The sequence below is a fragment of the Mus caroli genome, chromosome 5 (assembly GCF_900094665.2).
Source record: "Mus caroli chromosome 5, CAROLI_EIJ_v1.1, whole genome shotgun sequence".
Classification (NCBI taxonomy): domain Eukaryota; kingdom Metazoa; phylum Chordata; class Mammalia; order Rodentia; family Muridae; genus Mus; species Mus caroli.
Genome location: NC_034574.1, coordinates 16,987,804 through 17,000,290, shown reverse-complemented (window position 1 = coordinate 17,000,290; position 12,487 = coordinate 16,987,804). Strand labels below are relative to the sequence as shown.

Here is a 12,487-nt window from a genome sequence, read left to right as displayed (position 1 = left end):
TGTTTAATCTTTACATTTTATATGAACATAACTTAAAACTATTCAAGACCATTTTTAAAGTATGTCTTTTATCTCTTATTTTTAGTTTAATGAGGAGATAAAATTCTTTTTTATATATTAACCACCAATCAATATTAACTTATGTTAAAGTCCTGTTTTACACATTATAACTAAGCCTTGTATTGAAAATTATTGAAGAAAATGCATATTTAATTTTTACAAATCAAATTAATTTTGCTACCTAAATTTTACATATTTTGTAGATTGGGAGTTTATAAGTTTGCTGTTTTAAAAAAAAAAAAGGTTGCTGGGTATGGTGGCACACGCCTTTAATCCCAGCACTCAGGAGGCAGAGGCAGGCGGTTCAAGCCAGCCTGGTCTACAAAGTGAGTTCCAGGACAGCCAGGGCTATACAGAGAAACCCTGTCTGGAAAAAAAAAAAATGGTCCTCTTAAAGGTGACACACTTTCTATAGAATTCTACTTCAAATAATGTTTTAGCCAATTTTCTATAGCTGTGAGGAGACAACATTAATTGGGGCTTGCTCACAGTTTTAGTGGTTTAGTCTATTATCTTCATGGCAGGCAGCAAGCAGACAAGGAGCTGAGAGTTCTGCATTCCAATACCCAGGCAGCAGGAGAAGAGAGAGACTCTGAGCTGGGCAGGGCTTCTGAAACTTCAAAGCCCACCTAGTGACACACTTCCTCCAACAAGGCCACACCTACTAATCCTTTCTAACAGTTCCACTCCCTGGGGACCAAGCATTCCAGTCTATTCAAACTACCACAAAGACTATGCAAAAATCTTTAATTTAGTTAAGCGCAGTGGCTTATACCTACAAAAACTAGTATTGGGAAGGCTAAAGCAAGAGGATCATGGTTGGGTCACAGCCTGAGCTATAGAGCAAGTTTCAGAAGAACCTGTAAAAAATAATAAAACAAATAGAAAGGAATAAATTGCTGAGGACTAAGTGGTTGTTGAGAACTTGAATTTGAAAAGAAAAGGCAGACATTGTAATGATGCTTGTGATCCCAGTGATAGTGAGATAGAAGACAGGACAGGAGGGCCTTAGAGTTCACTGACCAGGTATCCTGTGCCACTTAGCAGCGTTCCAGGCCAATGAAAGACTCTGTCTCAAAGAAATATGGAAAAAAAAAAACAGAACCAACACCTAAAGTTGTTCTCTGTCCTCTACATGCACACATATATATGCATACATGCTCAGTGTACACACACACCAATGCATACACACACCAGTACACAGAGACACACATACACATGCACACATGATGTTGCAGGATTTTCCCTCTCCAATTACATTAGTGCAGCAGGAGGCCTGTGATTGGACAGGGAAAGGGAGGCAGAGCTAAGAGATGCAGAGACAGGGAACATCTCAGGGGAAAGGGAGAGAGAGGCCAAGAAGGAGGCAGATATGAACCAGCATGGCTTTAACTAGCCACAGGTAATTATGATATCATAAGGTTAGAATTATTGGGATAAAGCTTTTATCACTATCAATTGGTTCTGAAGTTATTACATTGAAATCTTGTAAATTGGGAATATATTGATACATACATCTGATTGGTTAATTATAAGCTTCTAGAGTTTTGATTCTATCAGGTTGATGGGTGGTGTGGTGGCTGACCACTTGGTGGACGGTCGTTGTATGGGTCTAGTGTGGTAGAGAAGGGAATTTGGGAGCTTCGGCCCTGCCAGAGGAACCACCCAGTTCAGATCACCCGGCTGGAACCATGTGGCCCACCAGTGCACAGCAGTAGCGCAGGAACATCGTGGTTTCTATTTAATATTTCCTGCAACATGACATATACACACCAGTGCACAGAGACACACACACACACAAAATATACACACAAGTGCAGAGAGACACATATATGCACACACTCATGGCATGTACACACCAGTGCACAGAGACATACATACACACACACATGTCATACACACACACATGTCATACACACACCAGTGCACAGGGACACCCACATGACATATACACACCAGTGCACAGTAACACACATGTACACACACATGATATACACATACCAGTACACAGTGACACACATGAACACACATACCAGTGCAGAGAGACACACACACATATGACATACACCACTGCACAGAGATACACATATGACATACACACAGCAGTGCACAGAGATATATATGTATGCACAAACAATAAATAAATAAAAATATTTCATTGTGGAAATTTTTATGGAAGGCTAGATTCAGACTTCAGATGACACTAAGCTGATGAAGACACTTTGAGCTGGAAGATATGAGAAAAGACTATGATGGCAACAAACAATTCACACACTGAAAATGACTTGAATGACAATACTCACTGAGGATAGCTGTGAAGAGTGCTGCACTGTGTCCTCCAGATATTAAAAGACAACAATAAGTGAGACATAGTATAGACGCCACAAAGAGGAAACCTGAAAACTTGGGAATAAAGTTGCCTCTTTGTTTTGTTAGATTCCTGTACGTGGTATACTTTGTGTCTAGAAATAGAAGCTAACAACACAGCCTAAATTTGGAGAAAATAAATAAAAAGTAGCATATATTATATTTTTAAAATCCTAAAATGAAAAGACACTGGACAAGCAATGAAGCCAAATAGATGATCCTGAAACTGACTCAAGTGAATAGGCAATGGAGAGATAGCTCAGTCAGTAAGGTGCCTGCTGTGTAAGAGGGATGGCCAGGTTGCAGCCCCAGAACCTAAGTAGAAAGCCAGGGGTGCTGGGGAGGAGGCAGAAACAAGGAGGGGGCTCACTGCAAGGGCAGCCTAGTCAAAGCAGTGAGTTCTGACCCCAGTGACAGACCCTGACTCAAAAGCAAGGAGGATGGCGTCTGAGGCAGACAGATATCTGAGGGTGTGCCCTGACTGCCATAGCACATACACATATGTGCATGAGCAACTACACAGCCACGTGCACCTGCACACACATGAACATATGCAGGCACATACAAGAATGTATATGTGAAAAAGAACATGCCAGCTGTTAGTGAAATAAATGAGTAATCAGGCCATGTTAGCTCTAGTGAACACTTGGAGAGAGGAATGTCTAAACTGTCACTTTGTATCATCAAAAGCTGTGAAAACTGATTTAGGGCTTCTTGATCTCAGCGACAGATCACTGCTGATCCTGAAAAAGCACCTAAACAGAGTACAAACTCAATGGGAAAATAATGACGCAAAGAACTACTCACATAGAAATGTGCTACATGCAAAAATGTAGAACCACTTTTGTGTGTATGTAACTATGATGTCAAGGAAAACAAATTTAGAAGGACAGTTCCAACAAATATGAGAAATGATTGTTGTCCCACAAAGAGTTTATTCAAGCTACTTTTTAAGCACTAAGACCCCATTTTTAAAAGTGAATGCAAAAAAAAAAAAAAATGAGCAGAGAAGACCAAAAACACATATTCATTAAGACATGGATAATATTGAGATTCCATTGCATAATTTCTGTTTTTAAACAGGCTACATACCATCTTTAATTATATTTCCAAGTGCTCTCGCAACATGAAACTGAAAGACCCTCTCATGCCATCTGAAAACTATTACCTCCCTTCGAGGAAGGACTTTAGAAATCTTAAATGTCAGTAATTAATATGACCTGGTAATTTCCTGTCTGAGAATCTTACCTAAAATCTTATCTAAACCAAGCAGCAAAGGCAAAAGGCTTTGTGCATAGGATTTATGGCAGGAGTTACACATAGTAAGAAAAATATGAAAAATATGCACAGTGTTCCTATAAAATGGAAATTACATAAATATTAAAATGATCTTAAATTATTTTACAGACTAGGGACTTGCTTATGGTAAACATTAAGTTTTAAAATGTAAGGAACTGTATTACATAATGCCTGTGTATATAACAAATTGTCGAATGATGATATCCATTAAGATTTTAATAGCGCCCAACCTCACATCGTTTACTGATAGTTATTTCCTCTTCTGTCTTTCACCATGAATAAGGATTACGTTGAATTTTAATGTAATAACGCAATAGAAGGCCAAGTTCTTCTAGATTGTTCTTTTGTATTGTTACAATGTTAATTGGTGTGGGTATGTGTGAGCAGGTGGAGGTCGTAGGACAGGTTCTCCTCTGTGGGCACAGGAGATCAAATAGGTCATCAGACTTGGCAACAGACACCTGCACCCTCTGAGGCATCTCAACAACTGTAAATAATTCTTCTAAAAGTTATGACCATCGTATGACCAACATGACATACTACGTAATGTTGCTTACTTATACATAAATACATACACACATGGTGTCTATATACATGCAGGCAAAGCACTCATATGTAAAATAAAAACAAACAAAACTTTTAATACAGTGTAGCCTTTACACTAAGGAGCCAGAGATTCAGTGTCCATTGAAACATAATGACAAGTGAAATGGACAAAATACAGACTCAGGCTTTCCTACTGCATAAGCATCCTGTGTGATCCATCCATCCTAGAGACATCTGTAGAACCAGGGGTGTCAAATGAACCTAAGCCTTCTCATCTCTTCCTGTGATACTTTGCCAGCTCCTAAGGACAGCAGAGCGTTTCCTTTCCCAGCCATGAAGGGTTTGTTTTTATGCAGATTTGTCTACCTGGAGCTCCCAGCTGCTGCAAAGACCCCTTGTACCAGGTTCCGCTGGTGGCAGCCTGTGTTCTCGGGGGAGGACTATGACCAGTGGGCCGTTGATGACATCATCATTCTGTCAGAGAAGCAGAAGCAGGTTATTCCAGTTGTCAACCCAACTTTGCCCCAGGTAAGTCTCATGTGGAACAGTGGACCAGAGGAAGAATGACTGGCTTCCTGAAGAACCTAGTGTCAGACAGGGAACTGGGTAAGTGAGTTTAGTTAATAGAATGCCTACATTCATATTGTGGCTGTTCCCCTCTGCAGTAAGAAAGTCCAGTCCTGGGCTGCTAGTTCATTGGTGGCTCAGACATGAGAAAGACTGTGAAGTCTAGCTATCAGTAAAGTTATCAGTTAGTGTGTTTAAACAATAATTAGATACAAGGTGGCAAGATTTTTTGGTTGCTAAGTCATCAAGAGGAAATATGGCTGTATTTTAGTATTATGTATGTTAGTTTAGCAGTTCTGTATTTTCATAGAAACATGAATGGTGTATGGCCCATGCGTGACAAACTGAGCGTGTAGCACTGGTGATTTGGGGCTTATGTTTTTGTGTTTTCAGTGTTATCCAACTGTCTTCCTGTTTCATTTGTGTTGTCCCTAATAGAACTTCTATGAGAAGCCAGCTTTCGATTACCCTATGAACCAAATGAGTGTGTGGCTAATGTTGGCTAATGAAGGGATGGCTAAAAATGACAGCTTCTGTGCAACCACGCCGTCAGCCATGGTGTTTGGAAAGTCAGATGGAGACCGGTTTGCAGTAACTCGAGATCTGACCCTGAAACCTGGATATGTGCTGCAGTTCAAGGTATTTATGCAGCAGGGGTCTTTCCAGAGCAGGCCAAAGGACAGAAAACTTCCACCTTTATTTGCAAAAAGAGAACACAGGTTTTTTATATTCTGTTAAAGAAGGGACACACTTAAATAAAGGCTCCACAGGCTTAGGATGGTGAAGTCTTTCAGCTCTATTGGTAAGGGAGACAGTTGGCTAGTTTTGGAGGAGTCTCAGAAATTGTTCCTATCGCATTATGGTGTTCATGAAACTCTCCCATAGTTAAATTAAAATTGGCTGAGTATTTTGATCTGAGAGTGATGTAATGAACCGCTCTGCTTTCAAGTCATCCTAGATAAGACTTGTCTGTCTCACTGGTGGTTTGGGCTTGTTTTTGTGGCGTGTTGGAGGTCTAGCCCAGACCTTGCACACACTAAGTGTGCTCCAAGCCCAGCCTGTGTTTTACGCATCTCCTATAGTGTTTTAGAATTCCCTCCCTGTAACTTGGCTTCACTCTGCTCTCCCTCACTCTCCTTAAAGCATGTTGTCGTTCATACTGTGAGGACATGCCAACAGAAGTAGTGAGTGTTTACCTTGACAAGTCCCTGTCTCAGAACCTAATCAAAGTTTCATCGTGTTTGTTTATAATAAAATCCCACCGGTGAATTCTGCAGTCGAAAGCAATGCAGTTTTAATGAGCCACTACAACTACATGGTCCTTATATAACAATAGAATGCAGACCCTAAATAATTTACAAGTGGAAGTATTAAAGAGATAGTTAGCTCTTCAATATAGTTTCTACAGACCTATATAAGATAGTCATAAATAAAATAATTAGGAAATGGTAGTCTTGCCTTTTTGTATATTGATATTAAACTCCAGTGGAAGTATCGATAACAGTGCGTGCATCTACATGCGTGTGTGGGTGATACTTAATATTAATATCCAATACATTCATTGAATACTATTCTGCTTCTTATCTGATAAGTCTGCTGTTTAACTTATCCCCAACACCATGGCAGGGTAAACATTAAATCCTGAACGGTGATATTTTGAAGTTGAAAAAGCAAAGTGAGAGAAACATAGTGAATTTTTCAGGTATTTTAAAATGGCAGCAGCATATAATACTTAAGAAAATCCTAATTCTCACCTCACGACTAAACACCTAGTAATTTGTGCTCGCTGGTTGATGATAGGTATTAATTATGGATTGGTGGTCAGTATATACTTAAATGTCTTTTGTTTTCATTCATATTAGAATATAGTTCTGGTGCAGTCTTGGTAACTGCTTGCCATATGACCAGTATAAGGTCTTGGGAATGTAGACCCCAAACCCTGGCCCCAGTCCTCAGGGAGATCAGGAGCTAGAGAAGAAGCCAGAAAGGTAAACAGTCACTGCACAGTCAGGGGTTCCAGTAGCATAGGTCCCAGGCCCCATGGCACCCTGCACGGCGCCTGACATCATCAACCAAATGATAGAGAGGCTGTGGAACAGTAACAATTGTCAACAGGGTGTGCTAAACAACACTCAAATTCATTCATACATTCATTTAGAGGGAAAGAAAATCTTCAACTATAATGCCAAAACCTAGTGCTGAGCTAAAAGGATTCCTTTAATAAAAGGAATACATGGAACTTTTAAAATCTGAAGTGCATCCATGCTCTGAGCGATATCACTCCTGAAGCCTCTCTGGAAATCACCCACAGGGAGAACTGAGCACCCTGTGCAGTGTTGCGCATAGTAATAAAGCACTCTGAACAGGAAGCAGGAGGAAAGTTCTTAACACATGAGAATTTCAACTCTATATCCAGAATATGTACCTCTAAATAAAGGGCAGAAAAACAGCTGTGCCAGGGAGGTGGCGGTTGCATATTTTACAGTTTTTAAACAATGCCCACTTTATGTTGACAGTCATGTGACTTGCACATAACATCTCTGTCTCATTACTTAATTGAGTCTGTGACAGAAACTTGGCTTTTCCTTGACAGTGATCTTTATTTTCCCTTTCTTTTTTTAAAAAATTGTCTTGAACCAGACAGACAGATATATAGATAGTACATGGTGCTTATTACACAGAAAGCAGAGGCAGCCACCCTTTGAGCAACCACATTCCTTAGGACAGCTGCTTCTCAGCCTTCTTACCTGTTTATCTGCTCTGGAAATGAGAATAAAAAATACTTCCTTCTCAAGAAACCTAGAAGATAAGTTTTGTCCAACTCTCTATTGAAACCTTCCAGAGTTTACAGAGGTCCTGGGTTGAGTCTGAGTTGTATCTTTTTTATCACTTAAATGTCATGCCAACATGTAGCAGGGACCCTGGATGCCATTGCACCTAATTTGTTAAAGGTCATCTTTGAACAAAGCCTGATCTAATTTTGCCTTTGTCCTCACAGCTAAACATAGGCTGCACCAGCCAATTCAGCAGCACTGCTCCGGTTCTCCTGCAGTATTCACATGATGCTGGCATGTCATGGTTTCTGGTGAAGGAAGGATGCTTCCCAGCGTCAGCAGGCAAAGGATGTGAAGGGAACTCCAGGGAATTGAGTGAACCTACTGTCTATTATACTGGGGACTTCGAAGAATGGACTAGAATCACCATTGCCATTCCAAGGTCCCTTGCATCCAGGTACAGCAATCTTTCTCATTGTGAGCCATCACACCATAAGGTCTGGCTGCTCCTGCCCAAGCAGTGGCTTGAGTCAGAAAAACAAATAACTGAGGTAGAACTACCAAAATAGCCTAAGTGGGTGGTGAAGTCTGTTACTCAGTCAGCTACTAATTCATTCAACAAGCACCTGGTCCTCACCTACCTGTCGCACATACAGTCTGGGCACTGGCATACAGCATTGAGCAGGGCTAGGGGTTAAAAGAATGTGTAGATTTTTATTTACTTAATGCCTCCTTACATAGAAGAAGTATCTTTCGATGTAAACGGTCACTTTAAATAGACTACTAAAACAATAAGAGACCTATCCTGTGCTCTGATATAGTGGTAACAAAAATAGCTGCTAAGCACTTGTCTGTCTGTAGCTTTTTCACACCTAATTGATCACAGATTTACTGAGCATCATCTAGCTACTCAAGCTAATTGTGTTCTCTGCCTCCACCATTAGTTAAGTACAGTCCACTAGAACATGGACTTTAGCTGTCAGTGAGCAAGTCATCTTTGTTAGATCAAAGATGTAAAATTCTGTATGACCCTGATAAACTTTAAAGCAGAATTTTAAAATATCAGCTATTTAAAAAACAAACAAACAAACTATCCATGAAACTGTTTCAATCATCTGAACCATGTCAAGTTACATACAATGTCTTCGGTTTGTATGTCAGTGTTGTGTTGTAGTTCAGCAGAAAAAAAATAAGAGAGAGGGGCAAGAAGAAATGGGAAGGTCCTAGCAGTCAGGCACCTGGTCCATAGTATAGAAGTCTGAATGTCGCCAAGAAGCTTGCTAATCCAGTCTCCTTGATCCAAGAGCAATGTCTAGGACGAACAGTCTCCATGACTAAAATAGATCTCTCTAAGAGGAATTCTCCAGTCCATTTTTCTCAGCCCCTGGCTCCACCCTGCCTACCTCCCTGCCTAAGGAACCATTCACCTTCATAAGAACTTTTCTAATGTTTGCCATCTGGGAGAGCCATGTCCTCTTGCTGCCATTCATCTGAAGCTGTCAGTGCAGCCTGCTTGATTGTTTGATTGATTGATTGTTTGTTTGTTTGTTTGTTTTTCTCACCTCAAACACTCTTCATGGTTACTGAAAGCATGGCCTCACCGGGCAATGGTGGTGCAAGCCTTTAATCCCAGCACTTGGGAAGCAGAGGAAGGCAGATTTCTGAGTTCGAGGCCAGCCTGGTCTACAGAGTGAGTTCCAGGACATCTAGGGCTATACAGAAAAACTGTGTCTCAAAAACATCAGAGAGAGAGAGAGAAGGAGAAGGAGAAAGACAGAGAGAGAAAGAGAGACAAAGAGAAAAAGAGAAAGAGAAGAAAGAGAAAGAAAGAAGAAGAAAGCATGCCTCAAAGCATCTCCTCCAAATACATAACCTTAGCTGGAGACCATCAAGTGGCCCCCTTCGTTACAATGATGAGAATATTGGATGATTTAAAACATCACTATGAAAACAGAGTTTCTCAGAGGAGTCAATCCTTTTTGGTTTCTCCCAAGCTCTGAAAAACTGTGGTTAAATCTGTTAATTACAGTTTTTTCCTCACTGGTGGGTAGAGTAACGCAATTGATAAGACCACTATGAGCAGTAAGGAAGCCCAGGCTCACGTCAGTAAGTAGGCCAAATGTTCTGAAGCTCTCAATATTTGGATGTTTTCTTGAATTTCAGCTTTTGAGGAAAAAAAAATCTTCTCCACTAGAATCCAGCTTCCTGGTTACTTGGACTCCACCCAGCTTGCTGATTGACAGTATTTGTGATAGAGTCCGCTGCTTAAGAGTAGTAAATAAGCCGGGCGTGGTGGTGCACGCCTTTAATCCCAGCACTTGGGAGGCAGAGGCAGGCGGATTTCTGAGTTCGAGGCCAGCCTGGTCTACAAAGTGAGTTCCAGGACAGCCAGGGCTACACAGAGAAACCCTGTCTCGAAAAAAAAAAAAAAAAAAAAAAAAAAAGAGTAGTAGATATGTTCCTACTTACCCCAAGTAAATGAGCTATCTGCCATCTCCTTTCTGCAATATGTCGTGCTCAGGAAGCTCCAGATGCACTGTTGAAGAGCTGAGAGCCTAAGCAGTAAAACCAGGAGGCAACATGCTTACAATATTGACTAGAGCCTCACTATTCCAGAAGTAATTCTAAGAGGATTTCTTAACGGAAGAGCTCATGCTCCCATGACTTCACCTGGTTCTTGCCTGCAGAAGACAGACAATGGCAGTGGTAAATAGATATTTGATAAATATACATATGCCACCTCCACTTCTCATAGGCGACCCCATTGATGCACAAGAAATGTACAAATAACTTATTGCAAAGGCTCTATCTCCAAATATAAATATGAAATCTTGAAAGACCCTAGTAGGGAGACCCCCACTAAAGTTCCAAGATGGTGCGCACACCCAAGGAATCACAAGAGACCGTCTTGATGCAAACACACGAGGTAGTTTAATGATGGAGCTCCAGGCCGACACTTGTCTCACGCAGGAGACGGAGGAGTCGACCACGAGTCTCAGAAGCTAGGGGTTTATATACAAAAAAGTTGGGGGCAGGTGAAGAATTGGCGTGGTTACACACAATTGGACAGTTTAAACATCAGCAAATTGTATGTGTAGATCAAGGTAACAGCAATTCTGAGGGGCAGGTGCTTATGACTCAGCTGAGTTAGTCCGGGCATCCTTGCTGAGATAGTCCGGATGTCTTTGCAGGTCTCTCCTATCTTTATGGCTATCCAGTTCCTGGAATAACTTAACAGCAACAGCCTTTGTTTTTTGCCCTAGGCCTAGAAAGCCCTCCTAACTAACAAGCCGCATGAGTCATAGACCTTGAATTTAATTTTCTTTCAATCTAGATACTGTTTTGGCTAAACTGTGCCTTATTTTCCTTCTTCCTTTAGATGGTCTGACTAGTTCTTTATCATCATAATCACCACCATCATCATCATGTTGTTATAATAAAAATTTTTTTAATTATTTTAGTTTTTGAAATTATAATTACATCATTTTTCTCTCTTCTTTCCTTTCTCCAAATCTTCCCATATACCCCTCCTTGCTTTTTTTCAAATGCATGGCCTCTTTTTTCATTAATTCCTTGTGTGTGTGTGTCTGTGTGTGTGTATTTCTAAGTACATAGGTACAACCTACTCAGTCTGTGTAGTTATTTGTATGCGTGTGTTGGATAACCAGTTGGTGACTATTTTCCCTACACCTGGCATCCTTTGTTGCCTGCAGTTCTCTGTGTGGGGTGGAGGCCTCCTTACCCTTTCCCCATCCAAGTTAGCCTGTCTATTGTTGTTGTTCTTGTTCTGGTCCTGTTTCTGGCAGCCGTGTTGGTGAGCTTTGTGTGTGTGTATTCTCACATTCCTAAGAGACACTCTTGCACAGCAAACCCTGTTCCTCCACACTGACAGTCTTTCCGCCATGATCCCTGAGCCTTAGGTACAGGAGCTGTCTCAGTTGGGACTGGGCTCCACAACTTGGCATTTTGATTGGTTGTGGTTTTCTGTAATTGTCTGTCTGTTCCAAAGAGAAGTTTCCTCAATAAGAAGTAAGAATATACTTACCTGTGGGTATGAAAAGTAGTATTTAGAGTGTAGTTAGGAACCCACAACTCCACTTTAATAGACATTTACTTAAACTAGTATGTCTGTATATCAAATAGTTATTGTGTTTCCAGGCTACAACCTCATGAGGATAGCTCACCTTTGAGGACAGCTACATCAACAGATTTCAACTATTTCATGTTTCTTTCCTTCCCAAACAACTTATGATTCAGGACAGAACTTACCTTCCTCATATTTTGTCTACTGCTCTTCAGGCAAGACCTGGTACCTAGGGGCCACACCCAGTGCTCTCTCAATCCTTCCCAAGCTCTTCTTATGCCAGCAACTTTGATGACACTGATTTACTTGTGTTCAAACCCAGCGTTGAATCACCAGGGTTGAGACAGAAGCAGATATCAGTTGCTAGGTACAATGTGAAGATATACAAGCAATTACCCAGGCGTGAAGCCTCACTCCATTTGATACTCCCAACTCAGATGGTCCCCGCGATTTTTCTTTGTTTTCTCACAAGTAGCAGTGCTGATAGGCATCCCATCTGGTTACTGAGAAGTCTCAGAATGAGCATCGAAGAGCTTTAAAGCAAGATGGGAAGGAATGAGGCAGCCATGAGCGGCAGTGGAGCTGTCTGTACAGGCTCTCCCCTTCCGTTGTCAATGCCAAATAGCCAGAGTCCCTTTATGTGTCCCAACAAAAATCATTGTATTTGATGGCCTCAAAAGACTGCCAAATAATTTGTTGGAACGAAGGAGTCCAGAGGGAGCAGTGGGGAGCTAAGAGAGCATTATGGCCAGTAAACACGATCAAAATATAAAATGTTATATACATACAT

General features: G+C 41.0%; 1 protein-coding gene across 4 annotated transcripts in view; it reads left to right on the top strand.

Annotated features, from left to right (window-relative positions):
- Window positions 1-12,487, top strand: part of Reln (reelin) — a 438,806-nt gene that overhangs the window by 323,271 nt on the left and 103,048 nt on the right. For all 4 annotated transcript variants that reach the window (XM_021163945.2, XM_029477127.1, XM_029477129.1 and 1 more), the window contains 3 exons: window positions 4,629-4,800; window positions 5,278-5,478; window positions 7,838-8,070. In XM_021163945.2, the coding sequence (XP_021019604.1) occupies window positions 4,629-4,800; window positions 5,278-5,478; window positions 7,838-8,070 (606 nt within the window). The remainder of the gene's footprint in view (window positions 1-4,628; window positions 4,801-5,277; window positions 5,479-7,837; window positions 8,071-12,487) is intronic.